Source organism: Telopea speciosissima, chromosome 3, assembly GCF_018873765.1.
Source record: "Telopea speciosissima isolate NSW1024214 ecotype Mountain lineage chromosome 3, Tspe_v1, whole genome shotgun sequence".
Classification (NCBI taxonomy): domain Eukaryota; kingdom Viridiplantae; phylum Streptophyta; class Magnoliopsida; order Proteales; family Proteaceae; genus Telopea; species Telopea speciosissima.
Genome location: NC_057918.1, coordinates 34585610 through 34610238, shown reverse-complemented (window position 1 = coordinate 34610238; position 24629 = coordinate 34585610). Strand labels below are relative to the sequence as shown.

The 24629-nt window shown below is 40.7% G+C and overlaps 1 protein-coding gene across 1 annotated transcript; it reads left to right on the top strand.

Moving 5' to 3' along the window:
* The first annotated feature begins 1764 nt into the window (after positions 1–1764).
* Positions 1765–24431, top strand: LOC122653509 (ras-related protein RABC2a). The gene is made up of 6 exons (XM_043847361.1): positions 1765–1924; positions 3305–3373; positions 13975–14040; positions 14689–14810; positions 16532–16660; positions 24087–24431. The coding sequence occupies exons 1-6, from the start codon at positions 1786–1788 to the stop codon at positions 24195–24197; spliced, it is 636 nt and encodes a 211-aa protein (XP_043703296.1). The 5' UTR covers positions 1765–1785; the 3' UTR covers positions 24198–24431.
* The last annotated feature ends 198 nt before the right edge of the window (positions 24432–24629 follow it).

The following is a 24629-nucleotide window of genomic DNA, read 5'->3' as shown; positions in this document are numbered from 1 at the left end:
GCTCATACCAAGCATGTGGAAATTGACTTTCAATTTGTCCGTGATCGTGTCTCCAAGAAACAGTTGCAGGTGCAATTTATCTCAACCAAAGATCAGTTGGCTGATACATTTACAAAGTCACTCGGTACAGGCCATTTCCATTTCTTGCGAGACAAGTTGAAGATTCGCATTGCGAAATCTCCACCTTGAGGGGCTGTATTGAGGATATTACAGTCTTTTTCTTCCTCTTGCGATTTGGGATTTTCCAACTGTGGAAACCGTATTGATGGTTGCTCAAGAAATCCTCACATGTGATATCAAATCCATCAAGGAATGACAACTTCCTTATTGGCTGAGTTTCCTTAGCTATTTTCATATTCATTGTAATCTCTCCTTATTCTCTTACCTTGTAAACACCAACACATGTATTCTTTATATATTCTCTTAATTGGAGAGAATCAATCAATGCAAACCATTCTAATTCCTCAGCTCTAACACAAAGTAAACAAGGAAAATTACTCAAACTCCTCATTTAAAGTTTTAGTAAATTTATCAAAATACCATTAGATAGAGATGGATATAAAATACAAAGTGGCATCTTTAGTAATTTTAGCTACTCCTCTACTTATTTTAAGCTGAAATTGTAACAATGAGGATGCTTGTTTGATCCTCATGGACTAATCCATGTGCATCCATGTGACAAACAATGAAGCATTATATATACTTCACTAGGCATGTAATTTTACCAAAACTGTAGATCACGTAAACATTGATACTCTAAAGTGTAATTTATTTTTTGGGAGAATATTTTCTGTGGCGGAGCATAGGTTGCGCCCAGACACATGGGTGGATGAAATGATCATCCTACCCCCTGAATGGCAGGCTCATGTGTCTGGGCGTAGGCTACACTACGGCACAAAGAACATCATCCTTTTTTTTTTTTTTTTTGGTAGAATTAAAGAGCTTTAATAGGGGGATAGGGAATGGGGATAGGCCCCGTAAAGTGTCATTCACCCTTTCTCTTAAAGTGCATTCATTCACAAACGGACATGAATCACATAATCCATTAATAAACGGCCAAAAATTAGAAAAATAAACCCTAACCACTTACATTTATGTCCGTACCTTTACGTGGCAAGTTTACAGACTTCGTTGGCTGATTCAGCTAATCTGAAGACCAAAGCGAGTGGCCAAAAGAGAATTTCGAAGACGCCCAAGTCCCAACAACCCCCTTCAGTACAGTCTCAGTCATTAGGTAGGTGCCAAGACAAATTTGGTCGTGAGTCGTGTAAACGGCCAGTTGTTTGTTCTCTTCAACTCCAAAATTATTAATTAGAAAAGGACTTACAAACAGACATTAGTAATTAGTAACCGCCAGCTTCTCCGGGTAGTATTTCTTCTTTTTCTCCGACCAAACCCACTTACTTGCCGTTATTTCTTTCTGATCCCTTCCGGTCAGGTGGGGAAGGAAGGAAGGAAGGAAATAAAGAAGGGAGTTCGAAAGACAATAAAAAAAAATATATATAGTTTTGTCTGCTGCTTACACATTCTCTCTCTCTCTGATTCAGTAGATGCCGACGCCGTTCCTTTTGCTTTTCTTCTGCGCCTCTGTCGACAATAACACTCAGGACCAAGCCCCACCTGTTGCTCCAAAGCACATGAAGCTCCTTTTTATTCCTCTCTCTCTCCGTAGCTTTATATAATAGTATATACATATAGCTCCTACTTGGCTTCTTCCTTACTAAGAAAGTCGAGCGCTGTACGGTGACAACCGATCGAAGAGAGAGAGAGGTTTGAGTTCGGGTGATGGGGTCGTCTTCAGGTCACGCTAACAGTTACGATTACTCATTCAAGATCTTGCTGATCGGTGATTCGGGGGTCGGTAAGAGCAGTCTTCTTGTCAGTTTCATCTCCAACTCCGTTGATGATCTCTCTCCCACCATTGGTACGGTTTCCATCCGTCAAAAAACGATTTGGAGTAGATTTCATGTTTCTGAGCTCTTTGTATTATCATTTAATGGCAGTATTGTGGCTATGCATTCTCGATTCGGAGCAACTGAGCTTCCGATATTTTGAGCTGTTTCATTGTCATTTCTTGCGTTTGATTCAACCATGCAGCGATTTTTTCTTCTTTCACAATTTTGTAGAGATTTCTATACTTAAATTACATTTCGTTATAAACCTGCAAGAAGAACTGATAATCTTGGACGGAACAGTCGTTGGGATTCATGTGGATCAGATGCTCGCAGATGACTTTCTCTGTGGTCTGGTTCCAACATGATTTGGGAGTGGTGAGAGGACTAGTGTCTCCAGGGATATGTATTATTGGATTGCTCAAACATTTTTCAGTCATCGAATTGATTAGAATCAATTCAGTGACTGTATGAGCTCTGCTTGTGTCATGGCTTGATCTAGTCTTTCCAATCAAATGACTAATAGAATTTATTTGCACCTCTTTGTAAAATTTGCAGGCAATAATATAGTTTGTATGTGACTTTGGAAAATATGTTATTCTTGATCTGTCAAGATTCAAGGTTCATCTGAACTAACACCGTATGTTTCTCAAGAATATTTAATAGTAAATAGAAGAGAGCACAAAACTGCTGGTGGTTAACAATTTGTTTGAAAGGAGGATAGATTTTCATGGACGGAACTCAATTATGTAATGCTTAGCTAGACTAAAGTATTCCATCCATGTATATGCTATCTCTAGATGGTGAATTGACTTTACATTAGAGACATGACTCTTGCTTGCTCAGAAACTTGGTGCTCTGTTTTGAGGGAAATGCATTGCTCAATTGTTTTGGTCGTCCAAAACTATCAAAACTTCACTTGATTTAGGTCCCTGCTTATTTTCAAAATCTGTTGGTTTCCGGGATTCAGTTGTTTGGTTGCTTTGAACTGATATGATATTACCAGCTATGGCTGGCTATCTAGCATGCAACGTTGAAATGTCCTTGTCTTTATTATTATTATTTTTAAAATCACTTTTTGTTGTTGGTGTCGATTACTGTCAAAGACTGATGCTACTGACCAGCACAAGGCTGCTCATCTTCTTCACTGTGCTGCCAGTCATTTAATCAAAGTGTATCTTTTAATTGGGTGGAAAGGAAATGAGCATTTGCCATTATAACTGATCCTCTTGATCTTTTATCTGGTTCCCTTTCCATTGTTGGAGAATGGGAACATTCATGTTGTTAGTGTAGTGTTGTTCACTTCTCGGATTCAGTGGTCATAAGATGCTTCCAGTATACCTTTTTTAGGCATTATTTTTTCTTACCTGTCTGATCATATGTTGATACAGTCATGTATTAACCATGTCCAGGTGTGGATTTTAAGATTAAGCAACTCACAATTGGTGGGAAGAGATTGAAGCTTACAATTTGGGATACAGGTAATAAATTGAAGAGATTAGTTTCTCCCAGTCTTGTCTTTAATTCAGTATCTGTGACCTTCATAGGTTGAACTTGAAATCTGTGCTTACATATTTTTGTCCTGCATAAAATTTTCAATTCAGACCATGGTTTTAGTAATCACTATCGGCTCGGTTGGATTGGCCGATTCATACCGCTATTGGCAGGGGCCGATACTGCTTCCTGGCCGATCCCGTATCTGTAGATCGGTACGGACCAAGGGTAAAATGATTAAAAAAACAAATTTTAAATGAACCTAGGGGCACACCTGTCCGATACAGGCTGATCTGGATCGGTATTGGCCGAGACTGATACGGTATCCGATACAATCATTCGTTGGCAAATCTTCCAGTGTTGAATTGTACATTGGAAAAGAATGTCAGCTAATCGGCTGTCGGCTTCTATTCTCATTCATTTCCTTCCTCGCCCCCCCAATCAGAGGTTTGAGCTGCTATGGCAAGCTTTTTTTTCGAAAAGTGGGTATGGGGAACCCACCGTACCAACATGATTGGCTTGTGTTGCCCCTAAATCCCTGATCCATACATCATTCATTACTTTCTGGTTATCGTTTTGACTATAGAATTGGAATGTATGTCAACTGTAAAAAGGAACATTATAACTCAAGTTTGAGAGATGAAATAGTTGCCAAGGCTTAGTGTGCAATCAACTTGTTTCTAGTGCTGCATGATGGAAAAAGGTAGGTTTTAAACAGGAATTAGAATAAATAGTGCATCTAATTCTGCCATTAAGGGACTTAATTTTCTATTTCTTATCTTTTATAATTAATGTTTTCTTATTGTCAATCCAAGGGGGAGGGGTTGTCTTATATCAGAAGAAGCTTCCAAGTTCCACTAACTAAATTGGGATCAAGGATGTAAGCCTAAACAGTTGGGGGGTTTTGGACCTAGACAGGAAAATACTGTTATGTAACAGAGCATGTTCAGAAAACAGTGGTCTTCAGAGATGACCCCGTGGGGTAGGGTAGTTGTAGCAAAATATGGGAAACCTAATGAACAGGGGAACTTGCTACTGGATGGCATCATGCATTTAGCAGGACTCAACGAATATAAGTTCAAGTGGGAAAAGGGACCAAAACTCTGCTATGGTGCAACTAATGGAGGAGGGGGTGGGGTGTGTGTGTGGGTGTTTCCAGAATGGATTATGAGAAACCATAGTTCTTTGGCAACGGCAAGCTATAAAAGAAAAAAGTGGAAAGTATCAGGTTTTGGGAGGATGATAGGATGCTGTGCGCCAGCACTATGCCTGAATTCAACCTCGTGTCTGAACCACAGAATTTAGATGGCCTATGTAGTGATCTTTTCCTTCAGTATGAGATTGCTAGAGTGGTTTGGTGTTTCTTCATGAAGCTGTTTGGGGTAGTTTTGTTCCACCAAGCTGTGTCATCATCCTTTTTGGAAGGGGCCTGAGATCTCATAGTAAGCATGGTTTTATCCCATGGAATATTATGTCTTTTCCAGTGGAAATAAACAGTTTTCAATGAGATTGGGGATTAGGAGTCAAGACCAAGCTATGTGCTTATGTTGGTTCTGTGTGATGGATAAGGCACACTGATGTAGGAATGTTCAAGTTTTGCTAGCTGTACTTCCAAGAGAAGTGTAAATTTGTTCTGTGGGACCTTGAGGGGGTACTGTAGAAGCTGCTGCAACTAAGGGTGTTAAATTGGAACCGGAACTGAAAACCGAAACTGGATCGAACTGAATAAATTTGGTTATGGAATGTAGCATCCCAATTCATTTCAGCTCCAGTTCCAGCATAGGAACCTTCAGTTTGAACCAAAACTGAACCTAATTGGGATACTAATATATTATAATACTAATCGTTATAGTATATTAATAAATTGGGGAAGGTTTTCATGCGTGGCTGTATAAGAAGGGGCGGGTTACGATATGGCAGATGGGAGGGGGTTTGGTCATTTTGACCCCCTCTTGTCCAATGGCAAAGGTCTTTGCTTGACTGTGCATCATGCATGGCCGTGCACGAAACCTTTTGCCTAATAATTGATAATACTAACATATAATGTATATTACTAATATTAGTATTAGGTTTTATAATATTACTATATTATAGTATATGAACCGAGTACAGGAACTGGAATCGAATAAGAACCGGAACCGAACCGATGAGGATTGGTTTGAGTATCGATTTTCAGAACCTATTCAGTTCTCAGTTCACACCAGCACTCTCTGGAACTGAACCGAAACCAAAACTGAATACTCAGAACCGAACCAATTTACACCCTTAACTGCAACTAAAGGTTTTCTAATCTGAAAGCCAATAAAACAGAAGAAGAAGAAGAAGAATAGCTAAAAGATGAAAATAAAATAGTTTTATAAAAGAGAAATTCGTCTACAAGTGTACAACCATAGGCCCTACATGGCGTCCTATTTTTTATTTTTTGGGTGAATAAACATGGCGTCCTAGTTTTTCGTAGCTTATCATGTATCGAAGCTACTTCCAAATCAGATCTAATATGATCGTTCCCTAATTTATCCTTCCTAGTTTTGCCACACATCGATCTCAACATCCTCATCTCAGCTACATTGAGTTTATCTATATGGTGCTTCTTAATTGCCCAACATTCCGCACCATACATCATAGCCGGACATATGATTGTCCTATAAAATTTTCCTTCAAGTTTTGAAGGAATACATCGATCACACAACACTCCAGACGCACCTCTCCACTTCATCTATCCTACATGGGGTCCTATATATAGACCCAAAAAATCATAAATCCTAATTCTATCCTAATTGCTATTTTGCTGAACTTATTACTTTATTTCTGATCTATCAACTGACCAATTAAAACTTGGACACACTAGGCAAAGAACTGAAACAAAAAATAAAATATCAATTTCATTTTATCTATTCAAATAAATAAATCATTTCTGATTGGTGGAACTCCTAGTTCAGGTAGGACTTTTCTGTTGGCTCCTTGAAATGGGTTTGTAGATTTTGATTCTGATTGGGAATGTCTTGGAAGATCAAAATGACTCTATCCTACTTAGTTTGGAACAATAGAATAAGGATTGAAGAAGGAATTCAAATCTGAAGTTGCAGGTGACAGTTTTTCCTAGCTGAATTGGAACTTGCTTAAGGATCTTCAAATTCAGCTGGATGTCTTCATTTGGCTTGACAGAACTCAAAGTTGAAAAATAATAATAAGAAGAAGAGTTGAAGGCATATACCCTGTTTTACCTTTTCATTCTGGCCTGTTTTGATGTCTCTCTTTCTGTTATTTCCAAACATGGTTTTCCGGAAAATAACATCTGTGTCCCTACATTTGGGGAGGGGGGGGGGAGGGGAGTTGGTTTGTATGGATATATGCTGACTAGTGACTATAGTTCTGTGTTTTCTGGGACCCTTTTGTGTGAGGTCCTATTTGTAGGTGATTACGTTTTGCTGAATCATGATAGACTCAATGTGATTGTCTATCATGGTCTGCCTTTATTTAAAACCTGTCCAATAGGTTTTGTACTCCTAGTAGGAATCCTACTAAGAATGCATCAGTAATTACAAAAAATTGAGAAAGAGAAAGAGAGAAGATTTTGACTTGTTAGATATGGCAGAGGCCACTCTTTATTTATATGAGAATAACGGTTACACATATGGTATGATGGCTAGGGCTGAGTCATAACACAGTCACAGCCCTTAGCCTACATACTATGAATCTGGACACAGTTATCTCAATACTCCCCCTCAAGTTGGTGCATAGATATCTCGCATGCCCAACTTGAATACAACAAGATGGAATGACTTAGAAGTCAAACCCTTAGTGAATACATCAGCTAATTGGTTCTCAATGGTGACAAAAGGTATGCATGTCAGGCCTTCTTCAAGCTTCTCCTTAATGAAATGTCGATCCAGCTCAATATGTTTAGTTTGATAGTGTTAAATTGGATTACGAGCAATGCTGATTGCAACCTTGTTGTCACAGTAGAATCTCATGGGGTTGTCAGAAGTAACACCTAGATCTTTGAGTAGCATTTTCAACCAGATTATTTCAGACTCCTTGTGCCATAGCTTGATACTCAGCTTCTGTACTCGATACAGATTGTTTCTTGCTACTCCTGGTAACTAGATTTCCACCCAGGAAGGTACAATATCCAGAGGTGGAACGGCGATCATCAATGGATCCTGCCCAGTCAGAATTAGTGAAGGATTCTAACTTCAGACTGTTGTTACTAGAGAATAGGAGACCTTTCCCTGGTGCAGACTTTAAGTATTGAAGAATTCGGTACACAGCTTCAAGGTGAGGAGTCTTTGGATCATGGAGAAATCGGCTAACAATTCCCACTGCATGGGCAATACCTGACCTAGTGTGAGAGAGATATATCAATCTACCCACAAGTCACTGATATATTTCCTTACCAATCGGGTCAACTCCTGTGTAGCTTAGTTGGTATTTACTTCAATAGGAGAATCAACAGGACTACATCCAAGCATACCCGTTTCTTCAAGAAGATCCAGAACATACTTCCTTTGGGAAATGAAAATGCCTTTGGTAGAGTGGGCAACTTCAATTCCTAAGAAGTATGAGTTCTCCGAGATCTTTAATCTCAAACGTTGTTGCTAATTGAGTCTTTAATGAGGAGATCTTTGCATCATTGTTACCCGTTATAAGAATATCATCTACATAAACAACCAAGGCAATGATTTTCCTTTCCTTGTGTTTAACAAACAAAGTGTGATCAGCCTGACTCTGTTTGTACCCAAACTTCAGCATAGCTTTTGGGAAACGGCCAAACCAAGCCCGAGGAGACTATTTAAGGCCATAAAGAGATTTTCGAAGTCTACATACTTTACCAACTCTGTTGTTCGAAGTGAAACCAAGAGGGATTTCCCTGTAAACCTCTTCTTTAAATTCTCGTTGAGAAAGGCATTTTTGACATCAAGTTGCTGAAGATTCCACCCAAGGTTTGCACCACAGGATAATAATGCTCGAATAGAGTTCATTTTAGCAACACGAGCAAGGGTGTCCTGATAGTCAACACCGTAGGTCTGTGTGAATCCCTTGGCAACCAAGATGACATTGTACCTCTTAATAGTACCATTTGCCTTTTGTTTAATGGTAAAAACCCATTTGCATCCTACTGGTTTTTCCCTTGTAGGACAAGGAACCAGCTCCCAAGTATCATGCTTCTTCAAGGCATGCATTTTTCTACCATAGCATCTTTCCATTTTGGGTTTGAGATAGCTTGTTTCTAGCCTTGTGGAATATGTACAGAGGATAACGAAGAAACAAATGCACGTTAGGAAGGGGATAAAGACTTATAGGACCAAAAAAATTGGAAATGGGGTGCAATGTACATGATCTGACACCTTTCCTAACAACAGTAGGAAGGTTAGCATCAGAAGGAGAGGAATTATTACGTGGAGAGAGACTATTACCTTGTGTTGGTTCTAGCTCAGGCGGCGTAGATGGAGATGTAGGGGCAGGCTTCTCTTTCCTTCAAGAGTAAGTGATGACGTCCGTGTTACTCGGAGTGGGCTTCTCCCATTGAAGACATAACAATATCAATTACAAGAGGGGTAGAAGGAATCTCTTCCTCGTCCAAATTCTCCCCCTAAAGAGATGAGGCGGCGTAGATGGAGATGTAGGGGCAGGCTTCTCTTTCCTTCAAGAGTAAGTGATGACATCCGTGTTACTCGGAGTGGGCTGCTCCCCTTGAAGACATAACAATATCAATTACAAGAGGGTAGAAGGAATCTCTTCCTTGACCAAATTCTTCCCCTAAAGAGATGATTGGTAATAGGGTTTAGTCTCATGAAAGGTAACATCCATGGTAACGAAAAGTTTCCAAGTGGGGGAGATGATAACAATGGTACCCCTTTTGAGATGTGGAGTACCCTATGAAGATACATTTAAGCGCCCGAGGATCCAAGTTGGAATGAGAGGGAGAAGAGTTGTGTACAAAACAGACACAACCGAATACTCTGAGAGGAAGGTGAGGCAAGGGAGAGATCCAAAAGTTGACTCACTGGGGTTTTGAAGTGGAGGACACTAGATGGAACCCGATTTATAAGAAAGGCAGCGGTAAGAACCGCATCCCCCCAATAGAATTTAAGGACGTGAGTAATAAACATCAATGCCCTAGTAACATCGAGAAGATGTCGGTTTTTCTGTTCCGGGATTCCATTTTGTTCAGGTGTTCAAACATAGGAAGTCTGAGAAATAATACCATGAGAGTCAAGGAACTAGAGGATGGATCCATCAATGTATTCAGTGCCATTGTCACTACGTAAGATCTGGACTGTGGCATTAAACACATTACAAATCATGTTGTGAAAAGATTGAAAACAAGAAAAGGCTTTGGATTTTGTCTGAAGAAGATAACCCATGTCAAGCGGGTACAGTTATCAATTAATGTAATAAACCACTTAAACCTACCCCTAGAAACAGCTTTAGAAGGGCCCCATAAATCTGAATGTATAATAGAAAATAGAATTAAACTTTTATTGTCACTAGGAAAATAGGAAGACCTGGTATGTTTGGAAAATTCACAAACATCATAATGTAAATTATCCAAAGGACAATGTTTAATTAACTAAGGAAACAAATGACATAAGACATGATAAGATGGATTAGATGAAGAAGCCACTATTGAAGCTGAGTGAGAGAGCTGTCTGACCGGGTAAGAGTATGAGCAGAGACTAGTAGAGAGGGAGGTGGAGAGCCCGCCGATTCCAAGTAGTAGAGGCCATCCCGTACCTTACCATATGTCCATATCCAATCGTTGCCCCCATCACTAGGTCCTGGAAAAACACAATCTGTGGAGTAAAAGTGAACACAACAATTAGGCTCAATGGTAATACGAGGAATGGAAAGTAAGTTAGCACATAAATTAAGGACATAGAGGACAGAAGATAAATAAATGGTAGAACATGCAATAGTTCCTTTACCAGAGATGGAGGAAAGGGAACCATCAGCAACTTGGACTGTGTCCTTACCAGAACAAGGGAGAGATATGTATGGAAGAGATCTGAAGTACTAGTCATGTGGTCAGATGCCCCAGAATCAAGGAGCCAAGAAGGACTAGACTCAGAAGAGACAAAAAAAATAAAAACCTGGCTGGGCTAAATGAGAAGCAGATGAAGTAGAGGATGTTGTGGTAGAAGATGCAGAGCCAAGCTGAGTCACCATACATTGGAGCTGAGTCACAAGTTGTTCTGTAGACATAGGAGTACTAGTAGGAGCCTCTATAGTCTCGGTCAAATGAGTCTGGGGACAAGTAGAACCAGATTTTCCTCCTTTCCCGCCCCCTTTGGGACGACTATGTAATTTACAGCAAGTCACCTAAGAGTGATGTGGGCAGCCACAATATTCACATTTCATTGGGTCACGGGAAGAACCAGTTTTGCTGGTACGACTATGTAATTTACAGCAAGTCACCTAAGAGTGATGTGGGCAGCCACAATATTCACATTTCATTGGGTCACGGGAAGAACCAGTTTTGTTGGTAGTACCAACAGTATCCACAGGTAAAGGAGGAGGTGGAGTAGTAACAAGAGCAGACCGAGTAGGGACAGCAAGAGGCATCATAACAGAACGACGACGATCCTCTTACTGAATCATATTATAGGCTTCAAGCAGTATAGGGAATGTGCCTCTGGTCAAGACCTAAATGCTTATCTGATCATACTCGGGATTGAGACCCGTGAGGAAATCATATACTCTTTCCATTTCATGTTCCTTTGCAAATGTGGCTGCATCAATATGGTTGGTCATGGGAATGGGGTGATAGAAATCCAACTGTTGCCATAATGTCGTAAGTGCGGAGTAATATGCAGACATAGAGAGTTCCTTCTGTGTAGTGTCGCGAACCTGGCGATGAATCTCATTGATTTGGGCTTTGTTGTTGGCTTGACCATAAGTGTGCTTCACAGCATCCCATAACTCCTTGGCTGAATTAAGGAGAACAAAACTGGAACTAATGGAAGGTTCCATGGAGTTCAACAGAAACGACATGATCAGGGCATTATTAGCTAACCAGTTATTTATAGCCAGAGCTTCAGTCGGCATGGGTGTGTCACCAATAATATATCCTAAAAAATGATTACCACGAATAGTAAGGAGGCAGGCATGGGACCATGAAAAGTAGTTCGATCCATTCAACTTAGTTGGTCCGGGTTGGAGAGAGTGATGGTGATGAGGAGCAATAGGGCGACTCAGGTCGCCGCTCCCAAAACCAAGGGATGTGCTAGAACGTAAGCTAGTTAGTGGGTCTGGGTTAAAAACCGAACAAATGCACAAAAGTTGGGAAAGAAGTATCCACTCACAAGTTAATATAAGCTAGTGAACCATATGGCGGGCAGAGAAGCCCCAAAGAATCATCAAGGGATAGCAGCAACAGCGAGAGAGTCGAATCGAGGACCGACAGAAACAAGCAACGGTCTAGGGAGGCACCGATAGGGGTTGGAGAGGCACTGGGAGGCCCTAGAGGTTGCAATACTAGCAGGAGGCGGCCCTAGGAGAGCTAGGAGGGATTGGCGCAAGTAGGCGGTGGCCCTGGGAGGGCCTAAAAGGCTTGGCACATGCAGGCGGTGCCTTGGAGGGCTTGAGAGTAGCCGACACAAGTAGGCTGGGCCTTAAAAGGCCCTGGAAGTCATCAGCACAGGCTGGAGAGGGCCTTGGGAGGGGCGGTAGGCAGCGGCGATTGCAAAAGAGGCCCTTAGAGGGTCCAGCGGGAGCTTGGAAGGCTACTGGAGGGGCCGGTGGTGGCAGGCAGTGGCCTGAGGGCCGGCAGATGGTGGTGGCCAGAGGAGGGCCGGCAGGCGGAGGGCTGACGGAAAGCCAGCAGAGGGAAGATGACGTGATCGGTGCTAAAAAGAAGCCCTAAATGAGGGCAAAAGGGGCCACGGAGGCAGCAACGACGGTACATTGTAGGGCGACAGCGGTAGGTAGCATGGTGGTGGTCAGTGGTCAACGATGGTTAGCATGATGGGACATGCGTTAACACATGTTCAGTCAACCATGCTGAAATAAGAGGCCGAAGCCTCGGCAGTGATGGCGGCAGCGAACTTCTAAAATCCCAAAGGGATTGTGCTTTGGCTTGTCAGATATGACAAAGGCCGCTCTTTATTTATAATGAGAATAACGGTTACACATATGGTATGATGGCTAGGGCTGAGTCATAACACAGTCACAGCCCTTATCCTACATACAATGAATCTGGATACAGTTATCTCAACACAAAACAAAGAAGGAAACTAAAAATACAATACAAACAAACGTAACATATCATGAAGGGGAGACTCCCCTATCGTGATCACTAGCAAAGACTTAGCCGCCAAAAGCATTCAAGGGGATTAGACATTATCCCTGCAGTACATGTACAAATCTTAACACTCCCCCTCAAGCTGGAGCATATAAATCATCCATGCCCAGCTTGGAACAGTCTTTCAGGAAAGCAGGATGAAACAGAGGTTTGGTAATCATATCATCCAACTGATCTGTAGAAGAAACAAATGGAATAACAATCAATTTCCTCATAACTGCATTCCGCATAAAGTGACAATTGACTTCAATGTGTTTAGTCCTTCCATGAAACGCTGGGTTACTTGCAATGTAGATAGCAGCTTGATTATCATAGAACATCTTCATAGGTTTAGTTAATTGGAAAACCCAACTCATGAAGTGGTGATTTCAACCACATCAATTCAGCTATAGTATGTGCCATAGCCCAAAAGGGTTGGTTATGGGGTTCATTAAATGTACATGGTCAGTTAGTAACAAGTGTGGCAGGTCAGTTCGGTTATGGTTTTGCAATACCTCAAAAGGGTTGGTTATGGTTTTTGTGAAACCTGCCCCGTTGCCATTCACTATTCACCTTCCTTGGCAGTCGTTTATTATTTCCTGATTTGAACTCATGATCTCCCTGTCTTTATTACTTATGTATTGCTCACCGAGTATGCCCTTTTTTATTGCTCCATTGTGACCAAGTGGTCACAGGTTTGACTCTCTGGAAACAGCCTCTCTGCAAAGCAGGGGTAAGGCTGCATACATTATGACCCTCCCTAGACCCCGCAGTGGTGGGAGCCTCATGCACTGGGTATGCCCTTTTTTATTGCTCACTGAGTATAACTGAGGTTTATAAAAAACAAGAGTATAATTGAGTATTTATTCAGTTTCAATTTTGTGCCACTAATATTTTTGTTATGTGGATTGAATATGCCATTTGCTTAGAGAATATTTGCCATTGGAAAAGGAATATTTTATATGCTTATTTGCTTGGTTTAAATAGAACAAATAAAAAAATAGTCATTATTATTCTGATTAGATTGTCCATAGTTACAGATTATACTAAGGCAGCATATTTAAAACTTTGTCCTTTTCTCCCACATGTTTGGGGGTTTTCCTTTTATTTATTTATTTTTAGAGAACTTTAGTCAGTTCCAATTCTGTGGTATAGTTAAGTTGAAAGAAACTTAATGCATGCTTGTAGTATTTTCGTTCATTCACTTTATTGATCTTAGGCAATCTTTTGCTAATATTTGAAGAGGAATCTATTATGCAACAGCCAACTGAATAAAATCTTGATTATTGTCATGCTTCATTGCAGCTGGACAGGAGAGGTTCAGAACATTAACGAGCTCGTACTATAGAGGTGCCCAAGGGATCATTCTTGGTATGCTACTTTGAATTTGAAATTATTGAGGTTCTTTACTAATCCACATGGAAAAACATGGGTCTAGTTTTATGCTCGATTAGATTGTGGTGTTAAATAGTGATCATTTGTATTACCTGGTCCTCTCTTAAATGACAGCATGTCCAAATGCAGCTCTATAAGTGATTTTGACATGCCTTTATTGCCTGATTCTCTCTTAAATGTGCCTGATTGCCATAATTATCAAGGCGGCAAGGTGACCATGGCGTTGGAGAGGGGCTAAAATCAAGGTGACACCAACAAGGCGGCAAGGCACCCGCCTTGGCGCCCAAGGAGCCTGGATGCTTTGGCGACGCCTTGATAACTATGCTGATTGCAAGTATAAAAGCAGATTACAATCAGTTTTCATGGAACTCTAAAAGCTAAACTACAGTTTTTTGCTTCGACAGCAGAACTGAACTGATAGAAGTAGCTACTACCAATCTTTAGTTACTTGAAATGTATGTAGGTTTCTGTTGTTTTATGTGTGAGCTTCTTTTAATGCATCAAATCTCCACTGTTTTTACTAAGGTAGTGGATTCTTCGTTAGAAATGAGTACCTCTGGTTTTAGTCACTGCCCTTTTCTTCTATGAATTGGAATTAACTACTTCATGGTTTACTCATTTTAGTGTATGACGTCACACGGCGAGAAACCTTTACAAACTTGTCAGATGTATGGGCAAAGGAGATAGAGCTTTACTCCACTAATCAGGGTTGTATAAAGATGCTTGTTGGGAATAAAGTTGATAAGGTAAGCTCTATAGTGTCTCTCTGTGCATTTATCTTGAGAGGAATATTATTCTCTGTTTTGTATTTCTGGGTGCTACTATGGTTCAACCTGCTTGATGAATTTAATGAACCTTAAAAATCACCTGAATACTATTTCCTGATTGACATTACAGCCTCCTCATATCGGTTTAGACTTCTAGAATTGGATGTGCAAAATGAGATTAAAAAATGTTTATGGTGTAAAATGATATGTTCTTCTATATTACTCTTCTTTGTGTACTTTGAAGTTGCATGAGCGGGTGAAGCTTCTGCATTATTCCACATGCCTGTCTGTTTTTTTTTTTTGGATGAATAAAATATCATTAAACCAAAAGAGAGAAAGGCCCCAGAGGGGATACAAAGAGGACGGTTAAAAAGCCAAGAAAGCACTGAAAGACAGCCAAAATACAACCCTCAAAGGGCAAAATTCCAACAAGATACAATATGTCTATTTCTTTGGGAATCAATGAACCGAAAAAGGAACTGCCGAAAGTTCAGATTTGATATCGAAGGAGATGGAATCCCAAATCTGATTGAAGGATCTGGATTTGGTAGTCCATCTTCTAAGATTTCTTTCTAACCAAATGTGATGAATTGCAGCACTAAAAGCCAGTTTACCCAGTCGGTCACAAAAGGAGGAGCTGCCAAAAGTCATATCCACCCAAATCTATTCTCTATGAAAAGGGAGAATTCACCTCTTTACCGGCTGACAACGAGCAAGAATCCAAGACCAGATCTTCGAGGAGAAAGGGCATTTGAAGAAGAAGTGATCAATGTCCTCATGACCATTTCAACAAAGGGTGCAGAAAGGGGACACTGGAATGTGTCTGCTAATGAGGAAAGCCTGCGTAGAAAGACAATTCCTAAGGGCATGCCAAAGGGTGAAGCTATAACGAGGAAAAAAATATAAAGTTTTAAAGTCAATGTTTCCAGCAGGCTACCTGTTTTCTACTGCAGAAAGAAAGCAAATGAAAAGGTTTAAGCAATGCTTCATTAGGCTCTTGCTCTATTTTGATTTGTGGATTTTAGAAAAACTATAAAGAAGTTCAGAATCAGATACTACTGTATGTTATATTCCCTCCCCCACCCCACCCCACCCCACCCACCCACCCACCCAAAAAAAAAAGAAAGAAGGAATTTTCAAATTTTTTGTAGAAGCTGTCAGAATTCCACATGATGTATTCATGAAGTGTTGCAATCAGTTGATACACTTGCTTTATACTTTTGAAATGTGAGGCAAGGTGTACAGCTCCTGCAAATTAAAATCTAGAGTCATCTTTCATGGTCTAAGGCTTTCCAAAAGGTTGTGTGTCTACAGTAGGCGTGCGTGAGGGGATTCAAGCTGTGTTTATTAATTGGGATTCTAGGAACGAGAGAGGTACTTGGGAAAGAAAATGGTAAAAAAAATTTGGTACTGGTCCATGCCTTTGTTTTTTTCCCTTCCCCATAGACCAGCTGGTTTTCTAATCCAATGGAGGATTTTGTGGGTTGACATGTTTGGTAATGGAGAACTTAAGTCCCTCATTTATGTTTTCTTCTTTCATTGTGGTCCTTTTCTCTATTTATTTAAATTTCTCTTATCATTATAAATGAAACGAAATATAGTTTTATTGTAGCTAATGGAGATTTTTCAGCTAATCTATATTTTCCTGATGTCTCTGGATGATGATTGCTGTGTGTATTGATGAAACATGATGTTCTCAGGAAACTGAACGGGCTGTTACTAAAGAAGAGGGAATGGCTCTCGCACAAGAGTATGGATGCTTATTTTTGGAATGTAGTGCGAAAACTAGGGAAAATATCGAAAAATGCTTTGAAGAACTTGCTTTAAAGGTATACTTTTCATTTTCAATTTAGAAACTATAGAATGTTGTTGAAACAGGTTAAATTGCAGTGCACCCCCCACCCTGGATAAATAACAACATTTTATTGAAAAAAGGACAAACCCCCAACCCCAAGGCTGTCCGCCATCTAATAACGTTTGCTGAATCCCCTTACACTGTTGCATGTAGCTACCTCTTAACAAGAAGTCCATTCCAGTTTTTAAAGCCATCAACTCTGCTCTCTTAGAATCACCCTCAGTGCTGTTTAAGATTTAGCCTTTTGACACTTCTTTGAGGTAATCAGTTAAATAGAAGTTAGTAGTAGAGCCTGTACAGTTGAGATCTCTTACTAGATAAGCACAAAATTAGTTTTATCATTTACTTTAGGTTCAGAATGTGCACTGACCTTATTTGCTGCTATACATGAAAGAGAACAAGGATAAATACTACAAATGACAAGATTAAAGTTTGTCTTGGTTTCGTTTCGTTAAAATTCCTCATAAACCCAAAAATATAGCTCAAGAACTTTGGGTCTTCATGACTTGATTGTTGGTGTGTAGAAAAACTCTATATTAACCAACTCTTTGTATTATATTGCTTAAAAACTGTAAACAGCTTTGATATGAATGCTTGAGTGATTAGAATCGATCACCCAAGCCCCTTTATTTATAACAACTTGAAGTAAATCTGATCAAAGTACAAATAGGAATAATAACACCTCAGTCTTAGTCCTACTAGGAATTCCTAATACAACTAGGAATGCCAGAATAGGACTCGGCTGAGGGTAGAACAATAAAAATAAAATAAAAGAAAAGAATCTAATCTGACTAGTACTACTCCCAACATAACTAGGACTAATCCTAATTAGCTAGGACTAGTAGGACTAATCCTAATCAAACTAGGACTGCTTACCCCAATCGTGTAAGCAGCCTATTTCAACACTCCCCCTCAAGTTGGAGCAAAGATGTTGATCATGCCCAACTTGACTAGATTGGGATGAAACAATTTTCCAGACAATCCCTTGGTGAAGATATCAACAAGTTGATCCGCAGATGTCACAAAGGGAATACAAATCAGCCCAGCTTCTAACTTCTCTTTGATGAAATGCCTATCCACCTCAACATGCTTGGTACGATCATGCTGTACTAGGTTGTGTGCTATGTTGATGGCAACCTTGTTGTTGCAGTACAACATCATAGGAAGACGAATAGGAACACCAAGATCTTGTAGCAAACCTTTAAGCCATAGTAACTCACAAATACCTTGTGCCATAGCTCGAAACTCAGCTTCGGCACTAGAACGAGCAACCACATTTTGCTTCTTGCTACGCCATGTGACAAGATTTCCACCTACAAAGGAGCAATACTCAGAAATAGACTTCCGATCTGCAGAACCAGCCCAATCAGCATCAGTGTATGCTTCTATCCGTAGATGACCATGAGTAGACAAAAGAATTCCTTTTCCAGGAGCTGACTTCAAATAGTGCCAGATACGAAGAACAACCTCCATATGAGAAGAGTAGGGATCATGCATAAACTAGCTCACAGTACTCACGGCGACAGCAATGTCAGGACACGTGTGTGAAAGATAAATCAGCTTCCCTACAAGTCTTTGGTACCGGCCTTTATCAACAGGCTCACCCTTTTTCTCCTTGAGTCGAACAGTAGGGTCCATAGGAGTATTTGAAGGATGACAGCCTAGCAACCCGGTCTCAGCCAATAAGTCTAGGACATACTTCCTTTGGGAGAGAAAAATGCCTTTAGAAGATCTGGCTACTTCAATCCCAAGAAAGTATCGTAGTTTCCCTAGATCTTTAATCTCAAATTCTTGTCCAAGGAAGGTCTTCAACCGTCTGATCTCATCACCATCATTGCCAGTAACCACTATATCATCAACGTAGACTATAAGAACAGTGAGTTTTTCACCAACCCTCTCTATAAAGAGTGTGTGATTAGCATTACTCTGCTTATAGCCCACAAAAATCATGGCCTTGTGGAACCGGCCAAACCATGCTCGAGGTGATTGCTTCAGACCATAAAGTGCACGCTTCAGTCTACATACTTTTCCTTGGTTTCTATCACAAGAGAACCCTGGTGGAATGTTCATATACACCTCCTCATCCAGTGTTCCATTTAGGAAGGCATTTTTTACATCTAGCTGCTGCATATCCCATCTAAGGTTGACTGCACAAGATAATAACACACGAACAGTATTTAACTTTGCAACAGGTGCAAAAGTTTCCTGGTAATCAATGCCGTATGTCTGAGTGAACCCCTTGGCCACGAGTCGTGCCTTATACCTATCCACAGTGCCATCCACCTTCTGTTTCACCACAAACACCCATTCACATCCAACGGTTTTCTTCCCAGGTGGAAGAACCACAAGCTCCCATGTGTTATTTTTCTTCAAGGCGTCCATTTCTTCCATCATAGCTGCCTTCCACTTTCCGTCTAATAAAGCTTCCTGTCAATTGTTAGGAATCCGAACAGAAGAAAGAGAGGAAACAAAGGCACGAAAGGATGGGGAAAGGGAATCATAAGAAACAACATGAGATTTGGGATGCTATGTGCAAATTCTGACACCTTTGCGAAGAGCAATAGGTAAGTCAGGATCATTACCAGGTGGAGAGGCAGGTTCTGGATCCGGGTTCGGCAATTGGATGGTATCTTTTGGGCAACATTGATTGAACACTGCTTATGTTTCCTTGCATAGGTCTTCACATTGCGGCATCAATCCTCCTCTCTGAAATTCACTAATAGTCCTCTGGATAGGAGTCTGGACCGGGGTAGGTTGCTTCCTCTGAATAGAAATGGTCTCCCCCTGTATAGGAACCTCTCCCCCTGACTCAGGGGGAGTACTAGGGGCAGGCCGAACTGGTTCAGACTCATGGTAAACAGACTGAAGTGGAGGTGGAGAGTCAATAGTCAGCACATCTTCACTAACACTCTCCCCCTAAAGAGGTGGGGACACATAATATGGAATATTTTCATGAAATACAACATCCATGCTGACAAAAGTCCTGTGGGATGGAGGGTAGTAACATTTGTACCCCTTTTTGGGTAGCAGAGTAACCCAAGAAAATGCGGCGGAGGCTACGTGGGTCAAGTTTACCAGGGGACCTTGTATCCCTAGCATAACAAACGCAGCCAAACACCTTAGGTGGGACTATAAAGGAAAAAGAGCCAAGTAATAGCTCAATAGGGGCTTTTGACAGAAGAACCCGACTGGGCAGCCTATTAATTAAATAGGCTGCAGTAAGGACAGCATCCCCCCAATAAAGGGAAGGGACATTGTGAGCAAACATAAAGGCCCTAGGAGGTGGCGGTTTTTTCTCTCAGCCACACCATTTTGGGCTGGAGTGTCGACACACCTGGTCGATGGAGGATTCCATGTGCAGAAGGTATTTTTGGAACTGACCTTCCATATACTCTTTCCATATGTCACCCTCAAAATTTGAAGAGTGGCATTAAACTGGGTCTTAATCAGTTTATGAAAGTGTTGAAAACATAAAAAAACTTCACTCTTTGTGTGCATAAGGTATACCCAAGTGAACCTAGAATAGCAGTCAATGAAAGTGACATACCACTGATGGCCAGTCAGAGAAGCTTTCCTACTAGGTCCCCACACATCAGTATGAACAATATGAAATTAGGAAGAGGATCTTTTATTAGAAATAGGATAAGTTGAACGCGTCTGTTTAGCCAAGACACAAGGCTCACAAAAAAATTCTTCCTTATTACAGTCTTTAACTAATGCTGGAAATAAATTTGATAAAGTACCTAAGAGGGATGACCTAGTCTAGAGTGCCATTTATGTAAATCAGAAGAGAAAGATGCTGAAGGTAAAGCCTGAGTAGGATCGCCATCAAGTAGGTACAATCCGCCATGCACTTTACCCAATCCAATCGTCTTCCCCGAGTCCAGTTCCTGAAAAACACAGTGAGTGGGAAAAAAGGTCACTTTACAATTCAGGGATTTAGTGATACTTCTAATGGAAAGAAGGTAAGTTGTAAATTTGGGAATATGCAACGCAGATGACAGTGTAAGGGAAGGAGAACAACCAATGGATCCTTTCCCTGAGATGGAGGAGAGGGACCCATCAGCAATTTTGACTTTATCCTTACCAGAGGTAGGAGAATATGTATTAAAAAGGCTAGAAGAACCTGTCATGTGATCAGTCGCACCGGAGTCTATGATCCATGGAGTGGATACTACTGATGCACAATGACCAGCAAAAGAAATACCTGTACGGGCAAAGAAGGAACCTGAATTGGCAGCAGACGTAGTAGAGGCAGTTGATGTGTTCAACATACAACGCAAAGCCTGGAGTTCTTCCTGGGAGAAACCAATGTTAGCAGTGGGAGTTGGAGCTACACTTTTAGTATGATTGGCTTTGCTTTTAGACTTAGCACGACCACGTTTGGCCTCTAAATCAGCTGGCTTCCCATGTAATTTCTAACACTGAGCCTTAGTGTGATATGGTTTGTGACAATGCTCACACTTAACAGGCTCTTTGGTAGTAGTAGTGGAAGCAGCAACACTATCATGAGAAGCAATAGGAGTGGGACCAGCAGTCTATAAGGCTGATCTCTCAACTTTAGGAGTCATCATCATGGCAGCCCTTCGTGTCTTTTCACTGTGAACATAAGAAAAAGTCTCCTCTAAAGTGGGGAAAGGAACCCGTCCAAGAACTTGCAACCGAATAGGGTCATAGTCATCATTGAGGCCAGCCAGAAAATCATAGACACGGAATTGGTCTACATAGGTGTGGTAGGCAGTAATATCAGCAGTAGTAGTAGGCTGGAATCGAGCATAATGATCCAATTGCTGCCATAAACACTTGAAGGCAGCATAGTATTTAGTAACAGACATCTCCTTCTGAGTAGTGGTTTGGAGTGTCTTCCGATTTCATAAACCTGAGCACCACTTCCGATCGACCATAAGTTCCCTTGACAGAAATCCATATCTGAGTAGCAGTGTCAAGGAGGAGATATTGACTGGATAGATCAGTGGTCATAGAATTTAAAACAAATGACATCACCATAGCATTGTTCGCAGCCCATTTAGTACGGGCTGCACCTTCTTCAGCTGGTTGTTTGGTGGTGCCAATAAGATGGCCAGTGAATCCCCTACCAGCCACAATCGAGGATAGTGATCTGGCCCAGATTAAATAATTCGTACCATCAAGCTTGATGGCAGCGGATAGGGAAGGAAGTCATTCCTAGTCGACCATCCCCTCCGAGTAGCGATAGTTGTCTCCGAATCTCCCATAGTTCGGTAGAAACCGATCCACAAATTTGAACAAAAAAACAAATCTTCAAAAAACTGAATCAGATATGAAGTATGGGTTTTGAAGTGGCAGCAATTGCAGCCGTCAGAATAGGCTGAAACTTGGATCGAATGCCCTGCAAGTGGTGGAGAATAAGCCTACAAAAAATCAGAAAATTCTGATGATGCAATAAGAAACCCTAATAGGGCTGGTTACAGTATCGAGTGAAACCCTGGGTTTTGAAACTGTAAGAGTTTTAGCCGTCAGAACAGGCTGAAACAAGGATCGAGTATCTCCCTTGTCGTGGAGAAGATTCCCTCCAAAAATTGGCCCCTTTGGATGAGCCAATAAAAAGCACTAAATTTTAAAAAAATTTAGGTATATCTGAATGTAGGTAATTGCAGGTTCGAATCAGATGTGGATTGGATGCAGATCTGCAATCTGAAATATGTAAGGTGTAGATCAGCAAGTGCAGGGATCAATCTCCAAAAAAAACAGAAATCCAGCTTGAATAATGTAGCAGCTTGATCTCGAAGGGTTGGAGGAAACCTGCGGCAGTTTCAGATCACACCAGTGTTTGTATAATCTTCAGTGAGGTGTCATTAAGGGCAGTAGCTAATTCTTCATTGAATCACCTCAAAGATGCTGCCCTGAATGAAATAGAGAGTCCGAGAGAGTTGGAGAAGAAGGAAACCAGTAGCCGAGAGAGTTGGAGAAGAAAACCAGAAAAAATCGAGGGGGAGGCTGCTCTTCAGATCAGAGATGGCTCTGATACCATGTAAACAGCTTTGATATGAATGCTTGAGTGATTAGAATCGATCACCCAAGCCCCTTTATTTATAATAACTTGAAGTAAATCTGATCAAAGTACAAATAGGAATAATAACACCTCAGTCCTAGTCCTACTAGGAATTCCTAATACAACTAGGAATGCCAGAATAGGACTCGGCTGAGGGTAAAACAATAAAAATAAAAGAAAAGAAAAGAATCTAATCTGACTAGTACTACTCCTAACATGACTAGGACTAATCCTAATCAGCTAGGACTAGTAGGACTAATCCTAATCAAACTAGGACTGCTTACCCCAATCGTGTAAGCAGCCTATTTCAACAAAAACTGTCAGCAAATTTAGAAATTTATAATCTTCAGTACTTGTGTGAATTATTTTTATGTTTTTCTTCTTTTTTTTCTGGGGGGTGTGGGGGGTTGAGAAGGAACGAGAGGGTACGTATAATAGTTATATGCCTGCAAATGTACGATTTTTTTGAAATTATTTGTGATCCTCTAGTACTCCACCTTCGGCCCTTCTCTCCCCCCCCCCCCTCCTTTTTCCAACAACCCCAAGAAAAAAGAGGAAAAGTTATTTCGAATTGCAACTGATCCGTGGGATAGACAGGTCAAGTCTGGATTAGCCATGTGTCAAAATTCAGCTTCAAATTCAATCATTTATCCTCCTATGTAATTGTATACTACCTTCGGCCCTTCTCCCCCCCTCCCCCTTTTTCCCAACAACCCCGAGAAAAAAGGGGAAAAGTTATAAATCACCTAGTTGGGTGATCTTTCGAATTGCACCTGACCCGTGGGATAGACGGGTCAAGGTCTGGATTAGCCATGTGTCAAAATTCAGCTTCAAATTCAATCATTTATCCTCCTATGTAATTGTATACTCCACCCATTACCACCTTAATAGCCCCATGCTCCCTCTTCATAGTTCTGGATTTTTTTTTAATTGTTTTGTCTTGTCACCTGGCCAACTCCAATTGGGCTGAAGCTTGAAAAAGAAAGAAAATACAATAAACATGCACACGACACCACACACCCCCTGTACACTATTTACTTCCCTGCATAGTATTCTAGAAAAGCCATGAAAATCATATATGTCATTTCCATTAGAGACCTTTATCTACTAGAGGTTTCAAATTTGTGATCGGATTAGGCGTATGAGCATTCGCCGGCACTGATCCACAAAAGGATAGAACTATAGAAGAAAATGAAAAAAAGTTTTTGAAATGACATATTTTGTCTTCTCTTGGCTTTAACAGCCACAATTAGTCTTTGATATATGGAAGGCACAATATCTTGAATGAAGTTTATTATTGGTGAGTGATGTGCGTTCTAAACTTATTAGTTCAGAGATGGTGGAAGTTCTAACCAGATTATTTCTACAGATAATGGAGGTCCCTAGTCTGCTGGAAGAAGGATCGACTATAGTAAAGAGAAACATTTTAAAACAGAAACCAGAATATCAGGCACCTCCTAGCAGTGGTTGTTGCTCTTGAGCAGCTGTTCAAGGCCCTACGTAAAAAAAATTGACCTAGAAATCAAATCAAAGGTTCCCAGACGGTGTAACTAACAGGCATTGGACAATCAGATCCATGCAAAGACCCTTTGTGATCCAGTGATGTAAATGATGATTCTGTTCTGTTATTCTATTATCTTTCTGTGAATTGTTGGGGCATCCATTGCTCTTCTTTTGCTGTATCTTCTTTCCTATCAATGTTGTAGATTTGAGAACCAAGTGTTGGGCATGCAAACTGAACAAAACTCTTTGGTGAAAGTGTAATTTGATTGTTCTAACATGAGATGTATAATTCATGATTCAGAAACTAGCTGGCTTCGTGGTTTTTTCTAGTTCATGATCTTTTTATTGATCACTTTCTTGTTGTACGAGGGTGAACCTCTCTGGTTCCCTGCCATAAAGGTAGTGCTGG